The sequence below is a fragment of the Camellia sinensis genome, chromosome 11 (genome assembly GCF_055761805.1).
Source record: "Camellia sinensis isolate YWXY chromosome 11, ASM5576180v1, whole genome shotgun sequence".
NCBI lineage: Eukaryota > Viridiplantae > Streptophyta > Magnoliopsida > Ericales > Theaceae > Camellia > Camellia sinensis.
This window is the reverse complement of record NC_138971.1, coordinates 156,504,561-156,523,316: the sequence shown is the minus strand read 5'-3', so window position 1 is coordinate 156,523,316 and position 18,756 is coordinate 156,504,561. Positions and strand designations below refer to the sequence as shown.

Sequence of the window (18,756 nt, the reverse complement as noted above, 5' to 3'; positions counted from 1 at the left end):
TAACAATTAATTGTGAATCACAAAAAACAATTACCTTGTCTGCCTCTGCTGCTGCTGCTAGCTTTAATCCTGCAATTAATGCTTCATATTCTGCTTCATTATTGGAGGCTTTGAACCCCAGACGGATGGACTGTTCTACGATTTCTCCATCTGGAGATATCAGCAGTACTCCTGCTCCTGCTCCCTAGCGGTTTGAACTTCCATCGACGAATAGTCTGAATGAATCGCCGATGTAGATGCTGCATGGTCTGAGCTTTTCTTTCTCTTGCTGTTTTGTCTTTGACTGGGATTCTTTTTGTTTGTTGGGGGTGATGCTCATCTCGGCTCGACGGAGCCTGAGGTGTGATGGCTTCAGGTGTGAGTTCTGCGACGAAGTCGGCCAAAACTTGGCCCTTTATTGCTGTTCTCGGCCTAAACTCCAGGTCAAACTGGCCCAGTGTTACTGCCCATTTCGCTATCCTTCCTGTTAAGTCTCCTTGATGTAATAAGGACTTCAGTGGGTGCTATGTTAGAACCACAATCTTGTGTGCCTGAAAGTAATGGCTCAATTTCTTTGAGGCCATTACCAAGGCTAGCATTAATTTTTCCAGTGGTAGATACCTTGTTTCCGCGTTAGCCAAAGTCTTGCTTACATAATAGACAGCCTTCTGCTCCCCTTTTTCCTCTCGGATTAGCACTGCACTGACTGCGTGTTCAGAGACTGCTAAGTATAAAAACAATTCCTCTCCTGGGACTGGGTTAGAAAGGACCGGGGTTGTGGTCAGGTACTTTTTTAGGTCGGCTAAGGCAGCTTCACATTCTTCCGTCCATAGGAACTCTGTGGCTTTTTTCACCAGGTTAAAGAAGGGTCTGCACTTGTCTGAGCTTCTGCTGATGAATCGGTTTAGGGCTGCGGCCCTTCCAGTGAGTACTTGAACTTGCTTTGCCGATGTTGGACTCTATAGTTCCAGGATGGCCTTGATTTGGTCTGGGCTGGCTTCAATGCCCTTTCTGGTTACCAGGTATCCTAGAAATTTACCTGACCCAACTCCGAAGGCGCACTTTGAGGCGTTGAGTCGGAGCCGATATCTTTTGAGTATGTCAAAGACCTCTTTTAGGTCGGCAAGATGACCTTTTGATTCCTTGGTCTTTACGACCATATCATCGATGTAAACTTCTACCGTTTTGCCAATCAGGTGTTTAAACATCTTTGTTACTAACCTCTGATAGGTTGTTCCTGCGTTTTTCAGCCCAAAAGGCATTACCCTGTAACAGTACAGGCCTTTCGGGGTGATGAACGCGGTCTTCTCCTCATCTGGAGGGTACATAGCAATCTGGTGGTATCCTCTGTATGCATCTAAAAAACTCATCCTTTCATGTCCCGAAGTGGCGTCCACCAGTTGGTCAATTTTGGGTAGAGGAAAGCTGTCTTTGGGGCAAGCTTTGTTGAGGCTGGTAAAATCTACACAAACCCTCCACTTGCCATTCTTCTTTTTTACTACTACTGTGTTGGACAGCCACGTTGGGTACTGAACTTCTCGGATGGCCCTGGCTTCAAGGAGTCTGTCTACCTCTTCCTCCACTGCTTCGACGTGCAATAACGTCGGCCTTCTGGCTCGCTGAATCACAGGTTTTGCCGATCTGTCGACATTCAGACTGTGGCAAGTGACCTCGGGGTCAATGCCAGGCATTTCATAGGGTGTCCAGGCGAACGCCTCTATGTTTGCCCTTAAGAAATCTTCCAGTTCCTTTTCCTCCTCTTTAGCTAAGCCAGAGCCGAGAAGGAAAAATCGTTCTTCGTCGCCTTCCTGGACGAGGACTTTCTTTAGCTCCTCTTCGCTTTTCTCGGCTGGTTCTTTCCCGACGTCTTCCAGGACTTCTATGTCCTCATCTTCAACTTCTGCTTTCTTTGGCTCCCGTATACTATAGGTGGACTTTATTGCTGCCATGGAGCAATTTTTGGCTTGTAGTTGATCCCCTCTGACTTCTTCGATCCCATGCTCTGTTGGGAACCGGAGTAGCTGATGCAACGTCGAGGGAACTGCCCTCATTGCATGCAACCACGGTCTTCCCAGGATGATGTTGTATGGTGAGGGTGTGTCAATTACCAGGAATTCTGTCCTGATCTTCTTAGTGCCGGCTTGTACCTCCAAGCTTGTTGCACCCAGTGGCCATGTTGGTGTTCCATTAAAGCCGACCATCGGGCCGCTGGATTGTTCTAGGTCGTCGGGGTGGAGGCCTAGCTCTTTGTAACATCTGACATACATGATGTCACAGGAGCTACCTTGATCTATTAGGATGCGTTTTACTTGGCACTCCCCGACCTGGAGGGATACTACCAAGGCATCATTATGCGGGTGTTGGACCAGTTCTAGGTCGGCTTCAGTAAACGCTATCATTGGTCCTTGGCATTCTTCTGGCCGATGTCTCTTTTCCCCAACTTGGTAGATATGTTGTAAATGTCTTACCCTCTGGGTTTCTCCTCTGACTTCGTTTTCGTTGACCCTTGAGTGGATTACATTAACCACCCTTGGTTCTCCTGCTTGTGGTAGTTGTGCTGGGGGAGGGGGTGCTGCTGGGGCTTGAGGCAGCCTTGCCTGCTCTTCCCTTGTTCTGGCCTCATCGACCAGGTCCCTCAGAAGGCCTTGTCTTACTAGGTCCTCCAAGTGTGCTTTTAGGGCTCTACAACCTTGAGTTGGATGCCCTTCTTCATTGTGGTAGGCACAACGTCTACCAACGTTCCTTCCCATGAATTCCCCCGGTGCTCTTGCCGGAGTCCTGAAATAAGGTTGATTTCGAATCCGATCTAAGATTTTATGGATTGGGATTCGGAATACCGTTGTTACCGCCTGTTTATTTCTTAATTCTATTTCTTGTTTGGTCGGCCCATTGTTGACTCGGCCTCGCTTTGGCGAGCCGTTTCCCTTTTCTTGTTTCACCTCCTTGTTTCCTGATGTATCTTCCTCGGCCCTGGCGTATTTCTCGATTCTTGCCATGAGTTCTTCCATGCTTTTTGGCAATGTTTTTGCCAAAGATTTCCGTAGTGGGCAGTCATCTTTCAGGCCGTTCTTGAAAGACACGACTGCTACTTCCTGGTTGCATTCGGGTATTCGGTTGAACACCTCGTAGTACCTCTTCGCATAGGCCCTAAGGCCTTCTTCCTTGGTGATTCTTAGAGCCATCAAAGCATCAACCCTCAGGGGTTGCAGCTTGTTGGTCACGAACCTGGCCACAAACATCTCGGCCAAGCCTTCCCATGTCTTTATGCTTCCTTTTGGTAACTTATGGAACCAATCAGATGCAATTTCCCCAAAGGATGAGGGGAATACTTTGCAGAGCAATGGCTCGTTCCCGCTATATAATGCCATTGAATTTAGGTATAGCCCAACATGAAAGTTTGGATCTGACTTACCATCATAGATTTGAAACCTCGGCATACTGAATCTTTTGGGTGGTTCGAATTTGTCCAGTTCCACCGAGAAGGCTGTCTTCGGTTTTACTGGGGAGTTTACCTCGGCTTCTGTATTCTGTTGCCTCCTTTTGAGGTAGTCCCTTAAGTCTTCTTTGCTCCTCCCTGGAGCTCGGTTGTCTTTGGATTTTAATCTTTTTGGCACACTACTTTCGGCCTCGAGGTGGGTCCGTTTGGGTCTTTCTTCCTAGGTTGTGTCAAAGTGGAGTACTTGCCCCTGAACATGTCGATGTTCTTTGGGGTCTGGATTCTTCAAGTGGTGTGTCCTTCGGGACTCTTCTTGCCTCGGCTTTTCCCGTCCGACTTCCCTGGAAGACCGGTGAGAATGTCTTCCGCTCCTGGTATGCTGAGGGACCTCGGGGATTGTTTTTCCTCCACCCTTCTGGGTGTTGGTTGCTGGTATCGGTGTGTCTTGCAGTGGGTAGGGTGGCTGCATAACATTGTTCTGCATCATGAAGTTGACGACTGACTGAAGGTCCGACAACTTGTTTGCCAGTTCTTTTACTTCCTCATCCCTTCGTAGGCACCTATCCCTCCATACCTGGAGGTTATCTTCATTGTAGTACCTTTCTTGGTTTGTTCTTTTTGATGTGTCGCCTTCCAGGTTTACGTCGTTCTCTATGTGGCCCTGGCCACGGGCTCCTGAATTGTGGTTGTCTCCTTCAATGTCAAGGTCGATTGGTCTGCCACTCGTAGTGGGAGCGTCATCCCCAATATTTTCCTGCTGTCCGTTACTGGCCATCTATTCTTCCTTCGTTCCCACAGACGGCGCCAAATTGTGTGGGTAAAAATCTGACCACACTGCCCGTTTAGTGATCAGCTGGAGAGCACAAGCAGAATAGATGGCTTAAGCAACCTGAAACAGAAAGGAAAAAGCTCTGGCGGTGGTTCTTCCACCCGGGGGCACTCCGACGATCAAGTCAGTATATCTCTCAAAGATAATCAAGTACTAAACTGAATACTCAGGATATAAATTGCATACCTTAGACCCACGGGGGTGCCTCTCTTTTATAATATACTCAGTCCAAGTCCCATTAGAAGTATGATTTCTATGAACTCCAATCTTAGTGCTTACTTTGGACTCTTCAGGAGATAGAGATAAACTCCCCAAGAGTTTTATCCTTATCTTGACTAAGTCCCCTTTTTGCCTTAGGACTCTTGCCCCTTTATCTCGGATTCCGATATCTTCGGATATGACCTCGGCTTCTCCGAGATTACCTCGGCTTAACTACCAGGGCACGTGGCACCTCGGCTGACACGTCGGCGTCACCATGCCACGTGTTGGTATCCAGAAAATACATCCCCATAACTGTCTAAATTTTTTTTTATCTATTCATATACATTTTGTGTTTAGTTCAGTAACGTTTCTATATTCTCTGATTTATTCAACGAACATTTTGCTTCACACAAATTATTTAGTAATATTGTAGCGTCTCCTCCCTTCCGATGTAACCAAAAAAAAAAATATATTGTAAAATTTCAAATCCAGCACTCCTTGCAAGTTCTTCCACATATTGTTTAGAATTTCATTGTTACATGGGCAAATTACATATACACCCCTCGAGGTTTGGCTAAATTACAAATACCCCCTGAGGTTTGAGAAATTACGAATTCCCCCCTGAATGCTATATTTGCATAAGAAATTAGGGGGTAATTTGTTATGAAATATAAACCTCAGGGGGTAAATTGTTATGAAAATACAAACCTCAGGGGGCGGGATGTAATTTCCGAAATCTCAGAAGGGTATCTATAATTTAACCAAACCTCGAGGGGTGTATATGTAATTTGCCCTTGTTACATCAAAGCATCTTTGGTCAAGCGTTTGGAGGTAGCAACTTAATTTAATGAGTCTTATTGCCTCAATAAATGATATGACAGGACCTCGAATGCTATTATTATGCTTTGTGAAGATCATGTTTGCAATATTGAGGTCAAATTTAACATATTGTAAAAAAGTTAAAAAGTTAAAAAAATTACTCAAAAGGTTAAAAAGTTAACACTATTTATCAAAAGTCAACAATTACGGCTGCACAATTTTTAATCTTAATTTTTCTCTATAAATCAATTTTTATAATTTTTTATTACATATTTTTATCACAAAAAGTTAATCCAAACATCCATATTTTCTTCCTCAATTTTTTAATTTAAAAAGACAAAAAATACACTTATTTAGGACATCTCAAACAATTCCTAAATCAATCTTTGCCAACCTTTTAAGTCATTGATGACCTAACCCAATATGTTTTGGGTAAATATCAACTCAGCGAGACAGTGATAAAAATATCAAATTTATAGAGAATATTTTTTGTGCAAGTCCTTGTATAGACTTGCATCAAACACAAGACCGACTTGTTTTCAAAAATTTCATGAATTTTTCTCACTGTTTCACTTATTTGATATTTCCCCATATGTTTTTGTGAATATATTTGACATTTTATTTTCTATTTTTTTTTTTGTTTTTGTTTTTGTTTTGTTTTTTTTTTTTTATTTTGTTTTGTTTTGTTTTGTTTTTTGTTTTTTGTTTTTTTGTTGTGTTATTATAGAAGAATAAGCACATGAGTTCGAGAAGAAAAGGCTAGCACCAACAATAGCACTTTTTTTTTTTTTTTAATCATAATCGTAATTACAAATATCCTATTAATTTATCATTTTGACAAAAAATGTGATTTACAAATAAAAAATTTATACAAAATCTCATACCAAAATGATGTATCAATAGTAATCTTAAAAATATAAGTTGCATTACAGGACTTCAGTTTTCAAAGTGGTAAGATCTAAAGAATGCCACATGATTCTTAATTCAAAATTGGCCTGTTTGGGATGTGGTCTTTCTTATTTTATTTTATTTTATTTTTTGTCGTTAAAATAGTCAATTAAGATTAAAAAAAATTTAAAATAATAAATAAGACAAAATGTCATATCTTATCCATCAATCAATCACTCATTTTTTTCCTCACAAGCATTTTTTCAACTACAACTAAAATAGCCAATTCATTCCAAACACAATTTTATTTTATTTTTCCATCTCATAAAATAGCTAAACAACAATGCTACGTCCTTTTAATTTATCACTCTTAAATGACCCATAATGATGTAGCATTGAGGTTAGACTCTACATGATGAAATGTTTGACAAATCAAAATTTGAAGCTTGTCAGACACATCATTAGGGTAGTTTTTAGGGTAGATAAAGTGGTGTTTTGGGAAATTAGTAAAAAACTGATTTTTTTGACTTTTTTGGCAAAAAATTAGGTTGTTTTTGGTAAAAAAGCTAAAAAATCAAAAAATTTGGCTTTTTTGGTGTATTCCCAAAAGAGCTCAAATTAGGTGTCTTAAATATTTTTCATAGCCAAAAAGCTAAAAAACCGACTAAAATAGCCAAGTTCCCGAAGAGGCCCTTATACAAATTTTTATTTTTTATTTTTACGACATTCTTTTGAAAATAATTAAACGATAAGGGTTGTTTGATACAGTTTCTCTAAATTATTTAGTCTTTTTTTTTTTATACTATTTGATACAATTTTTGCTTAGAATGTATTTATTCAAAATAATTTAAATAAAATGAAATAAAATAATAAATATTTTTAACTTTTATTTTTTATTTTTTAATTATTAATTATTAATTTCCAAAAAATTGCACCCGTTCATACATGGGAGAAATCCATTGCTTCGAGAACATCAATGGTGGTAACAATTTGGGAAAACTACAATACATTAGGACAGAGAAAAAAAATTCCAAAAATATATAGGTGTAACTAATTTTGTGATGAGATACAAGTGAAATGTTGTAGAGGTGCAAGTGTTGACATTTCAAACTTTTTCAATGCCAACACAACTAACACTATTTTGAAAAGTCAAAATTTTAAATAAAAAATTCAAAGTCATTATAAAAAAAATATTATTTTTTTAAACATATTTTTGTAAAAAATTTAAAAAAACACTTAAAAACACAATTCTCAAAACAACTCTAAAAATGTTTGGAAACTAAAATTTTAGTTTAAAAATCAAAAAATACTACACATTATCAAATTAGTTTTTCTATTTTTTTTTATACCTCTTTTCATAAAAAAATTTAAAATTACTCAGAAAACAATTCCCAAGCGAGTTGTGAAAAGGATATTAAAAAAGAAGACTTTTTTCTCAATAAAAAATTATTTACAATATAAATAAAATTATATCTTGACAATCAAAATGGAACAATTATAGCAATCCAACACTCTGTTTCTTATAATGGAAAAGAAACAATGAGCTCAACAAGAAATTAAAGATACCCAAAAAATAAAATAAAATAAAATAAAAAAAGGTCATAATATGGAAGGGATTATTGATCCCTACACTAGACCCTTTGACCTTTCAAATAGAAATGCATGAATAGTTTTTCTTTTTTTATTAATCAGGCAATAAATCTTTATTGCAAAACCAACAAAAGATTAGATCAATCTAGGGAAACAAAAAGAGAGGCACAAACATTGGATAGTGACTACGTATGGATATTTAAAAGAAGACATGTTTGTTGCTAGTTAGACCATAAGTCTATTTTTAAATCTTTTGGACTATTAGACCCAAGTTCTAATCTCTTTGGGCCAAAAGGACATAATTTGGCCGAAAGAACACTATATGTTGAAATCAACTTATCTATCTATCTATCTCTTGAAATCACGAAATTTGTCTATCTATTGAAATTTACCAAGCCTTTTTCCTATATGTTAAAATTAGGGATGAGCATGGTCCGGATTGGTCCTGATTGGGATAAAATCAGGACCAATCCGTTATCTACGATTCCTGAAAAATTAGAACCAATCCAATCTGTTTAAATCGTGGAACCAATCTAAACTAATCTATTTAAACACGAATTAGATCGGTTTAGGACCACAGATTCACATAATTAAATAACCAAAAAAAATGTAGAATATTTTAATTTCATAAAAATATAAACATAGCATCATATTAGTTTAACAATAGTAACATGTATTTTCATAATAGCGACATACTATTCTAGAATTTATACCGCCACAAGAAAACTAGCTCCATCATAAGTATTTAGATCATTACAAATTAAAACTAAAAACCCACAAACAAAATCAATAAAAAAAGATATTATGCGGGTTTAAGTTTAGATTTAGTTTTTATATAGAATAAGAGAAGATACTATGCGAGAGGGTATATAATATGAACATAGCCTATTTGTATACGGTTCGGATCAGTTCCAATCCAGAATCATGGGGTTCAATTCGAAATCGATCCGTGGACTACGGATTTTTAATTTTTCAATTCGGATAACTGAACCACGGATTCAAAAAATGAATCCAAACCTATCGGATCGGATTACGGATTTCACGGATTCATTCTCAGCCCTAGTTAAAATTTACCAAACAACCTATCTGTTGAAATATGACACATGTCCACCAAACCTAACAGCCATTAGTTATTGGACTAATATGACACAATTCGTTAAATTAAGGGGCAAAAGCGAGCAAATTAAAATAACATGAACTAAATTGACATATTGTGTAAACTACAGGGATCATTTACATAATTTATCCAATAAATAACACTTTGGCGACAAAAATATTGCCTCTGAATAGTGATTTTGTTCCTAAATTTTTGTCTCTAAAACTTTCATTTCTTGTAGTGTAATGTACAATTCTTTTCTAATTTTGGATGGAGAACGTTTATTTTTTTACTGAACCATTGGTATAAATGTCCTATCTAAAAATAATAATAACAAAAAAAAATCATAGGTATAAACAGGAAAAATGCTTGAGATACTCAGTTTGTTACTCTTAAAAATTACCCTTAATGATATCTTTGATAAGTGTCAAATTTTGATTTATCAAATATTTCATTACGTAGGGTCTAATTTCAAAAGCACATCATTAAAAATTATTTAAAAGTGATAAATTGAGAGAATGTAGCATTGTTGATAAATGGAATAGGGGTAGAAATCGCATAACGCGACAATAAGGCAGTTGCTTTTTTCACTCAAAAAATAGAATATAGGAAAATTTATAGGATTGGAACACCATTTCTGCTCGGGTCAGTGTAGTGATGTGGATCACCCTGAATTCAAACCCATTTATAAAAAATGGGCTCCAGGCCGACGGTTTTGTAGTAAAGTAAGTTTGAAGCCTAAGTCAGTAGGCCCAAAAGGCAGATCAGCCTGTTACCAACCAAAAATTGCACTGTTGCGTTGTTACCCCAAGCCCAGCCCACTCTTTTGGCGTGGTCCGTATAAATCGAAGTGGAGGGATTCGCTTTACAATGGCTCCAATATTATCAGGGTAAATTATCAATAATTCATATTTTTGGAAGTTATTACTTACTAATTCATATTAATAAATTTATCAAATTCTCTTATTTTTGAGTGCTACTATTAGTACCCCATAAATTATTTTGGATCCTTCAATTTTTAGCTTTTTTTATTACAATAATAATCTCGAATAAAATTACTACAAATTACATTATTAATTTTGGGACACTCCATCTCACAATTAAATCTACACACCCACTACATCGTGAATTAGGGTTTATGAGAGCACCCACCTCCATCACTACGCATCCATCTTCTCCAAATCGCACCTTCAAAACCCATCCACTCTCAAAACCTTGAAAACCCTTTGGTTACAATATTCTGACTATAATGGTAGCAACCATTTGATTATCTACACTTTTCCGGCAATGACAATAAGTGGAAATTTTTCTAGCAACCATAACTCCATAAGACGAGAGGAGTACACCAATAAAAACTTAGAGGAAGTTTATTACTTTGATATTGTTTTTAGCTCAGAAGAGATTGGTCTTATAAGGGTAAGTTTCTTAAAAAAAAATGGTAAAAATAATAAAATATGTTCGTTATTTTTTCGAGATTGAACTCCCAAATATATGATCGAAATTCGGGAACACAGGCCTGAACATTGTTTATTTGTTCGGAAAAAAATAACCGAACATTATTCATAGGTTCAGATCTGTTTTACTGATCACATTTTGAAATTTAATTTGTATTGTTATTTATTTCAAGATGATGGCGAGTTAACAGTTAAAATTCTTAATGCTTGCAGAAATTTTATTTTTTTCAATTTTGAAAATACAGGCTCGAACATTATTTATTTGTTTGGGAACACATTCCCGAACATAACTTATTTGTTCGAGAATACAGGTCCGAACACGAAGGAAAGTCGCCATTTTTGGGTACACTACAACTCTGTTTTGTTTATGGCTCTCCCTCAATTCTCACCACACACCCACCCACCCACACCGCCATAGTCCCAAGACAGAGATAGAGAGAAGAAATGGCAGATATGTTATGGTAGAAACGGAAGCACATCAAAAGGCTATACCATGTTAAACAAGAGTCGTTGATCAATAAGTCAACATATTAGATGGCTCAAACGAGATTAAAAACAAAAAATAAAAATCTCTCTCTCTCTCTCTCTCTTTGTAGTAGTTAGCTAATATGAACATAGACAGTATTCTTCTTGTTCTTCTTTTTCTTCTTCTTCTTCTACTTCATGGGTTTTGAAAATGATGAGACTCTTCTTCTTAGTAGATTTTCTTAAGATTTTTTGGAAGGGAGGTTTTTTTTTTTTTTGGGTGTGGAGGGTGTGCATTCAATGGGTGGAATGTTTAAGGATAATTTTGGTATTAGTTGGGGGGAGAAAAGAAATTTTAAAAGTTTCAAAATTTATAAGTGGAGGTTCAAAGAAATGGGAGGTCCAAAATAATTCATGGGGTACTAATAGCACCACTCTTTTAATGAATAAATTTACAGTGATAGATTTATTAGTCAGGATCTATAGATAAATAAGTCTAGTTAATAGGATTGATTGGTAAGTGTCACTTTACCATACAAGTTGTGATATTTGTGAAGTTAATTATTACAAATATCATAATGGAATCTTTTATAAGTCATAATTTAAAAAAAAAAAAAAATTAATCGTAACCAAGCACAACATAAGAAGGTGGTATAACAAAAAACTTGTGTTATAACTAACCAAAATAACATTATAATTAATATCATAATGAGTTATAACTAGCATACAATGTGTATAACCAAATCATAATTAACATTTCAATAGGTCATAACTAAAGACTAAAATGTGTGTATCATAAAAAAAAAATATATATATATTTTTTATATTGTTTGTTGTATAAATATATGTTTTAAAAAAATCAAAATGTTGCTACTAGCACTCATATAATTTCTTTGGACTCTTACCAAATTCTTTGGACACATATAATACCAAAATAAACCTTACCCTGTCAAAACTTAACCACTAGCCACCACCCCCAATCCTTCCTCACCCCGAGCAGAACAAGAAAGATAGAGAATCACATGCTCAAAAAGAGAGAAAAATCACAAGAATGTGAAGAGAAAGAAATGATTCATTAAAGTAGCTGAGTGGTTGGCCACAAGAGTAGGGCTACTATTGCAATGGAAGAGTTACAATAAGAGTTAGGAAGGGCTAAGGGTGGTGATTGGATTGTGAGATCGAAAGAGGGTGGAGAAAGATTGTGAAGGAATGAGGAATGTTAGACAGGGATAAGCAGTAGAGGCCAAATCGTAACCCTACACCACCACCTCTTTCACATTTGTCCTCCACCACTGTGACCTCCCTCATCACCTCAACCCTCTTCTACCACCACAACCATATATGTTGTTACTATCCTATTTCTTTTTTCTCTCTCTCTCTCTCTCTCTCTCTCTCTCTCTCACAGTAAAGGGGCTGTAGGGAAATTAGTGGATAGTGTGACACCCCAAGTGTTTAATTAAATACTACATAAATATTTATAGCTATTTATAAATATAATTATGATTGTATGTGATAATATATTATTAAATAATAAATATAAATCTAACTTGGCATTGGGTTATCAAATATGAGATTAATTAGGAATTATTATTTGGGGCCAAATTAATACAAATATGAAATTCTAATACTAGTTGGGCCAAATTAGAATTAAAGACAATAAATAAATATAATAGTAACAAATCTTATAATAACAAATCTAGTGAGAATAAAAGTGTGTGTGCTGGACGAATGAAACCACAGCCACCTGGGCTGTCTATGATTAGGGAGGGTGATTCAGCAATTCAGACCATTAATACTACCCCCAAGTTGTGTATATAAGGTTGTTAAGTGAATAGGATGAAGGAAATAGAAGAAAAAAAAGAAGAGAGCAAAGGAACAGTCGTGAGAAGGTAGAAAAAATATGAGGGAAATAGTAAGACTCAATATCAAGGTGAGTTACATTATACCTTGGGTCACCATAATATATTTTACGTATATTTTGACTTACCATAATTCATTTTATACAAGTTATGTTTTGTAAATTATATTAATATTTCAATTATGTGGATTAATTTCTGAACGCTGTTTGTTTAAAATGAAACCCATGAATATGTTTGTTTAAATTTTAGAAAATATTTGACTATGACCTTTTAAACAATTATGTTTTGTAAGTACCACCACGAAAGTCTCATGCCTTGGGGGACTTAAATAACCATTGGTCTCTGTTTGGCCACTTTGTGGTCCTATATTAGTCATGGATCCATTGACTTCTATTCTGACTATCACTTTTGTGACCTCTGTTCTGTTTTGTTCTGTACCGTGATTATGGTTATTTATTTACATAATTTTCGTATTTCAGTTTCTGTCACTTTAAATAATTTGTTTATTCAAATTAAATTGTGTAAATGTTGTAGCTTAATTAACTATCCCTGATTATTTTACATTCCCTATACTCTTGGCATAATATTTCTCACTATGTTGTATGCTTATAGCTGTTACCCTTTCAGGTGACGAGATGTAAAGGAGACTCATAACCTCACGTAGTGGAATCCGCACGAGAATTTGATATTGAACCGTTATTTTGTTTTTCTTTTCTTTTTTTTATTTATATGATTTTTGCTTCCTTTATTTTTACTCAGGGCCGGTCACTGAATAATAAAATAATAAAAGCCCTATAAATATATTTTCTCTTATTAAAATAGTAAAATGAAGTAAATTTTATGTTTAATTATTTTTATTTCCTTTTGCCTCCGCCTGCACCATTTAATTTGCCACGATTAGAATAAACTAGTGAGTTACGATTCCAACCCTAAACCCTTGGGGTTGAGTCGTGACAAATGTGGTATCAGAGCAATGGTTCAGCCAAAAAAAATATATATATATTTAATTTGATCAAAAAGATCAAAAAATTATAAATAGAATTATAAATAAAACTATATAGGTAGATACATATAATAAAATAAAATGTCTACATAATAAAATAAATATTTATTTGTGACGTTAGTCCTTTTATGTAAAATTTCACGTTTATTATGGTGATGTAGGAATATCCGAGATTAACCTTGATGAGGCATTTTGGGATGAGCTTGGGGCCATTAATTTGGATGATATTTTAGCAGAGCACCCCGCCCCCACCTCACCTGAAGGATGGAGAGATTCAGAGGATATAATTAGAAGACTGCATCCAAGCCTTGCCCAATTGATGGGTCGCCCAATCTATATACAGACTGATCTCACTGATGTCCCATACTTATTATGGAGGCAGAGCTGTGTCTATACGCGTAGACACTTTCTTGGACCCACTCGTGTCCTCAACATTGCTCTGGGATATGACCGCCCGCACTACATCGTAGGCCCTTTACCCCTAGACTTTGTGGCAAGAAGGGAAAACGTGTACCCTGAGGACTACATTTTTACCACTGTCCCTGACTCACTGGAGATTATTAATATTCAAAATTTTGAATTTAGTAATGACTTGTCATATATCGAGACACCTGGCTGGATTGTTGATCGAGCATTTTTGGAATACATACAATCCGCCCCCATTTTCACAGTCCAGGCAGCGTGGATGTGTTTCGGTGTGGTTCGGTTAGGATAGGAATTTTTGCTTTTTATGCAACACTACTTCTCGTGGTTGTTTGGCCCGTTTGACCCACCACTCTAGATTTGGTAGAAGAAAACCCCTTTGTGCACTAACCGTAATGTACTCTAATCCCTGTTTTTCTTTTTTTGTTTTTGTTGTACCACAATGATGAGAGACACTAACATATTTTGACTTTTGAAACAAGGATGTAATATTAATTGTAAAAATAGTAAAGTTGGTATTTTATATATATTGCACTATACATGCTTATATATATGCTACGTTATGGATGTAATGCATCGTTTATTACTTTGTAGAATGGCCAATAATGGTAACGGAAACGAGTCATCAGTCAGTGGCACTGAATCGATGGAAAGAATCATGGAAAGAGCGGTTACTAGCTTTTTGCAAGCCTTACAAACTAACATCAACAATGGGATGCCGGAACGGCGAGAAGAGCCGGTTACCATAAAACAGTTCCAGGATCTGAAACCCACCACATTTATCGGCGGTCCAGACCCAATGGTAGCAGACGCTTGGGTTAAAGACATGGAAAAGATTTTTCACACTTTACCCTGTACCAAAAGACAGAAAACTTTTGCCACTTTCACTTTCAAAGATAATACGGAGGAATGGTGGTTTCTCACCCTAGAGAAAGAAGAAATTGTGACTTGGGCAAGATTCTTCGAAGTATTTTATGCAAAATACTTCCCAGATTCGTTGTGGGAACAAAAGGCGTCAGAATTCATACATCTAAAGTAAGAAACCATGACAGTGGCCGAATATGAGAGCAAGTTTACACAACTCGCTCGATTTACGACATGTGTCATCCCCATCGAAGCTCGAAAGGCAAGAACATTCAAAGCAGGATTGGATGTTGAAATCAAAGATAGGCTTAAGGTTTTAAAACTGCCAACCTATGCGGAAGTGGTAAACCGAGCGTACATTGCAGAAAAAGGGATTAAGGCCTCGCGTTCCGGGGAACCAAGCCAAAAGAAACGATTTTGGGAAAGAGACAACAGGAGATCCAGTGTTGCGCCTCCCAAAAAGATAAATGCAGGCACAACCAGTTCAGGCAATCAAGGCCCTACCAACCCCTGAGGTGGCATTATTCCAACTTGTCCTACTTGTGGGAAGGTTCATTAGGGACAATGCCATTGAGACACGGGAGTATGCTTTAAATGCGATCAAGTTGGCCACTTGCTGAAGGATTGTCCAAAGCTGACCAATCCTATAGCCAACCCCTCTGGCCCAATCAGAAAACCCGCAGGACTTGGAGGAAAGAGGAAGGACCAAAAACGCCAAGGAAGGACTTTCACCTTGGTATCTGGAAAACCAGAAGTTACCAAAAACGTTGTGTCAGGTATACTTTCTATCTATGGTCATTTAGCTCACGTCCTCATTGACTCTAGGTCAACCCATTCTTTTGTTGTACCACACTTTGCTGCCAAGTTGGCATCAACACCCGAAACATTAGGATATCTATTGTCTGTGTCTTTTCCTTCTAGTAAGTTTGCATGTAGTACTGATATGTACAGATCATGTACTATATCCTTAAAAGGAAAAACCTTATATGTAGACTTGATTCTTCTCCTCATTGAGAACTTTGATGTAATCTTAGGTATGGATTGGCTGGCTGCCAACCACGCCTCTATTGATTGTAAAGCTAAAAAGGTTTCCCTCAGGTTACCAAACCAACCCGAGCTTATCTTTGATGGGACTGGAGTTTCCAACCCTCCCTGTATTATATCCTCCATGACAGCCCAACGACTCTTAAGAAAGGGTTGTTGTAGTTATGTTTGTTATGTGATCAATATACAAAAAGAGGCTCCCACCATTGATGCAATCCCCGTAGTACAAGAATTCCTGGATGTTTTTCCTGAAGATCTACCTGGTACTCCAGTTGACCGGGAAATAGAATTCACCATTAACACTCAACCAATATCAAAAGCCTCTTATCGCATGTCAATGACAGAATTAAAAGAATTAAAGACTCAACTCCAGGAACTCCTGGACAAAGGTTTTATTCGACCTATTACCTCACCCTGGTGAGCTCCAGTATTGTTCGTGAAGAAAAATGATGGCACGATGAGATTATGCATCGATTACCGGGAGCTGAACGAGGTCACCATCAAGAATTGGTACCCTCTGCCACAAATCGATGACTTGTTCGATCAACTTCAAGGCGCCCAAGTATTCTTAAAAATTGACTTGCGATCTGGCATCACCAACTAAAAGTCAAAACGAAAAGCATTGAAAAGACTGCCATCAGAACTCGTTACAGGCAGTACGAGTTTCTTGTCATGCCTTTTGGCGTCATAAATGCTCTAGTAGCCTTCATGGACCTCATGAACCGAGTGTTCAAACCCTATCTTGATGAGTTCATCATCGTCTTCATTGACGACATCCTCATATACTCCAAGTCACCGGAAGACCATAAGAAGCACTTGTAAATGGTTTTACAAACACTACATGATCACAAACTTTATGCCAAGTTGAAGAAATGCGAATTCTGGATAGTTAGTGTACACTTTCTCGGTCACGTCATTAACAAAGATGACATCTCGGTTGACCCCCAAAAAGTTGCAGCGATCGTGGACTGGCCACGACCTACTAATGTATCAGAAATACAAAGTTTCTTGGGTCTAGCTGGCTATTATCGACGCTTCGTGCTCAAAGATAGCATCACTCTTGACCCAGCTAACTCAGAAGAACACACCCTTTAAATGGACTGACAAACAGGAGCGTTGCTTTCAAGAATTAAAAAGTCGACTTGTGTCAGCTCCTATACTAGCATTCTCTACAGGAGCAGATGGGTTCGTAATTTATAGTGATGCCTCTTACAATGGTTTGGGTTATGTTCTTATGCAAAATGGAAAATTCATTGCTTTTGCCTCACGCCAACTAAAGACTTATGAAAAGAACTACCCAACACATGATCTAGAATTGGTTACGGTGATCTTTGCCCTCAAAATCTAGCGTCATTATCTCTATGGTGCAACCTGCGAAATTTACACTAATCACAAGAGTCTTCAATATCTGTTCACACAAAAGGAATTGAATATGAGGCAACGACGGTGGCTAGAATTTATAAAAAAAACTATGATGTAGAGATTCATCACCATCCAGGCAAAGCTAATGTAGTAGCAGATGCACTGAGCTGAAACATGACTAGAAGTTTGGCATGCACTCTCATTTCCCGCAAGATCAATGGACTGCTCGCCAACATAGCCGTGGAACCTACATTGCTTGAAGAAATTGAAACACGCCAATGGGAAGATAAACTTTTAAAGAAAAAGTACGAGGAGCAAAGGAATACGCCTGATCCTGATTTCACTATAAGCAATGGGATACTAAAATTTTGGAATCGAATTTGTGTACCCGACATTCCGAAACTCAAGAAGAAGATATTAGTGGAAGCTCATAGCTCAAGGTTTGCAGTCCACCCTAGCAACACAAAGATGTACCATGATCTGAAAAAACATTACTGGTGGATAGGAATGAAAAGAGACATAGCAAGCCATGTCTCCAAATGTCTACATTGTCAGCGTGTTAAAGTAGAACATCAGAGACCTGCGGGAATGCTGCAACCACTCCCTATTCCTGGGTGGAAATAGGAGCACATTACTATGGACTTCATGGTCGGGTTACCACAGTCATTTTTGAAAAATGATGCAATATGGGTTATAGTAAACCGATTGACAAAGTTGGCGCACTTTCTGCAAATCAAAATCATGTACTCCCTTACTAAGTTTGCCACCTTATACATCAAGGAAATTATTCGTTTGCATGGCACCCCAGTTTCAATCGTGTCTGACCGAGACCCCCGCTTCATGTCTCACTTCTAGAACAAATTGCAAGAAACTTTGGGAACCACACTGAAGTTTAACATGGCTTATCACCCACAAACTGATGGGCAATCCGAAAGAACAATCCAAACTTTGGAAAACATGTTACGTGTATGCGTGTTGGACCTCAAAGGGAACTGGGATGAGCACCTATCTTTAGTAGAATTCGCATATAACAATAGCTATCAAGCAAGCATTGGAATGGCACCGTATGAAGCTTTGTATGGAAGGAGATGTTGATCACCTCTATGCTGGACAGAAGTCAAGGACAGGAAACTGTTAGGCCCCAAGATCATGCAAATCACAAGTGATAAAATCCAACTTATCTAGTAGCGAATTCGCACTGTCTAGAGCCACCAGAAAAGTTATGCAGATATGTAACAAGCCCGCGGGGGGCCTAGCTACGGTTCGGACTCTCGAATTGTGTCACGGTTCTTAATCTGAACCAAAGAGTCCAAATCCGGCAAATCGTTTTGAGAAACAGATTTTTTGAAAAGAAGTGCCAAACATGGACTGCTTTGCCAGATACAGAGTCGCCACCTAAATATTTTTGAAATGGGGAAATTTAGAAAACCCTGACTCGGTGCCG

At 37.6% G+C, this 18,756-nt stretch overlaps 1 protein-coding gene across 1 annotated transcript; it reads left to right on the top strand.

Moving 5' to 3' along the window:
• Window positions 1–15,087: 15,087 nt before the first annotated feature.
• Window positions 15,088–16,371, top strand: LOC145802796 (uncharacterized). The gene is made up of 2 exons (XM_082895588.1): window positions 15,088–15,249; window positions 15,529–16,371. The coding sequence occupies exons 1-2, from the start codon at window positions 15,088–15,090 to the stop codon at window positions 16,369–16,371; spliced, it is 1,005 nt and encodes a 334-aa protein (XP_082751714.1).
• The last annotated feature ends 2,385 nt before the right edge of the window (window positions 16,372–18,756 follow it).

Excerpts from the sequence above, each read along its gene's own strand:
- LOC145802796 (XM_082895588.1), top strand. The coding sequence starts at position 15,088 with ATGACAGTGGCCGAATATGAGAGCAAGTTTACACAACTCGCTCGATTT. Across the intron at positions 15,250-15,528 it reads TGCCAACCTATGCGGAAGTG|GATTGTCCAAAGCTGACCAA; the intron begins GTAAACCGAGCG and ends CACTTGCTGAAG.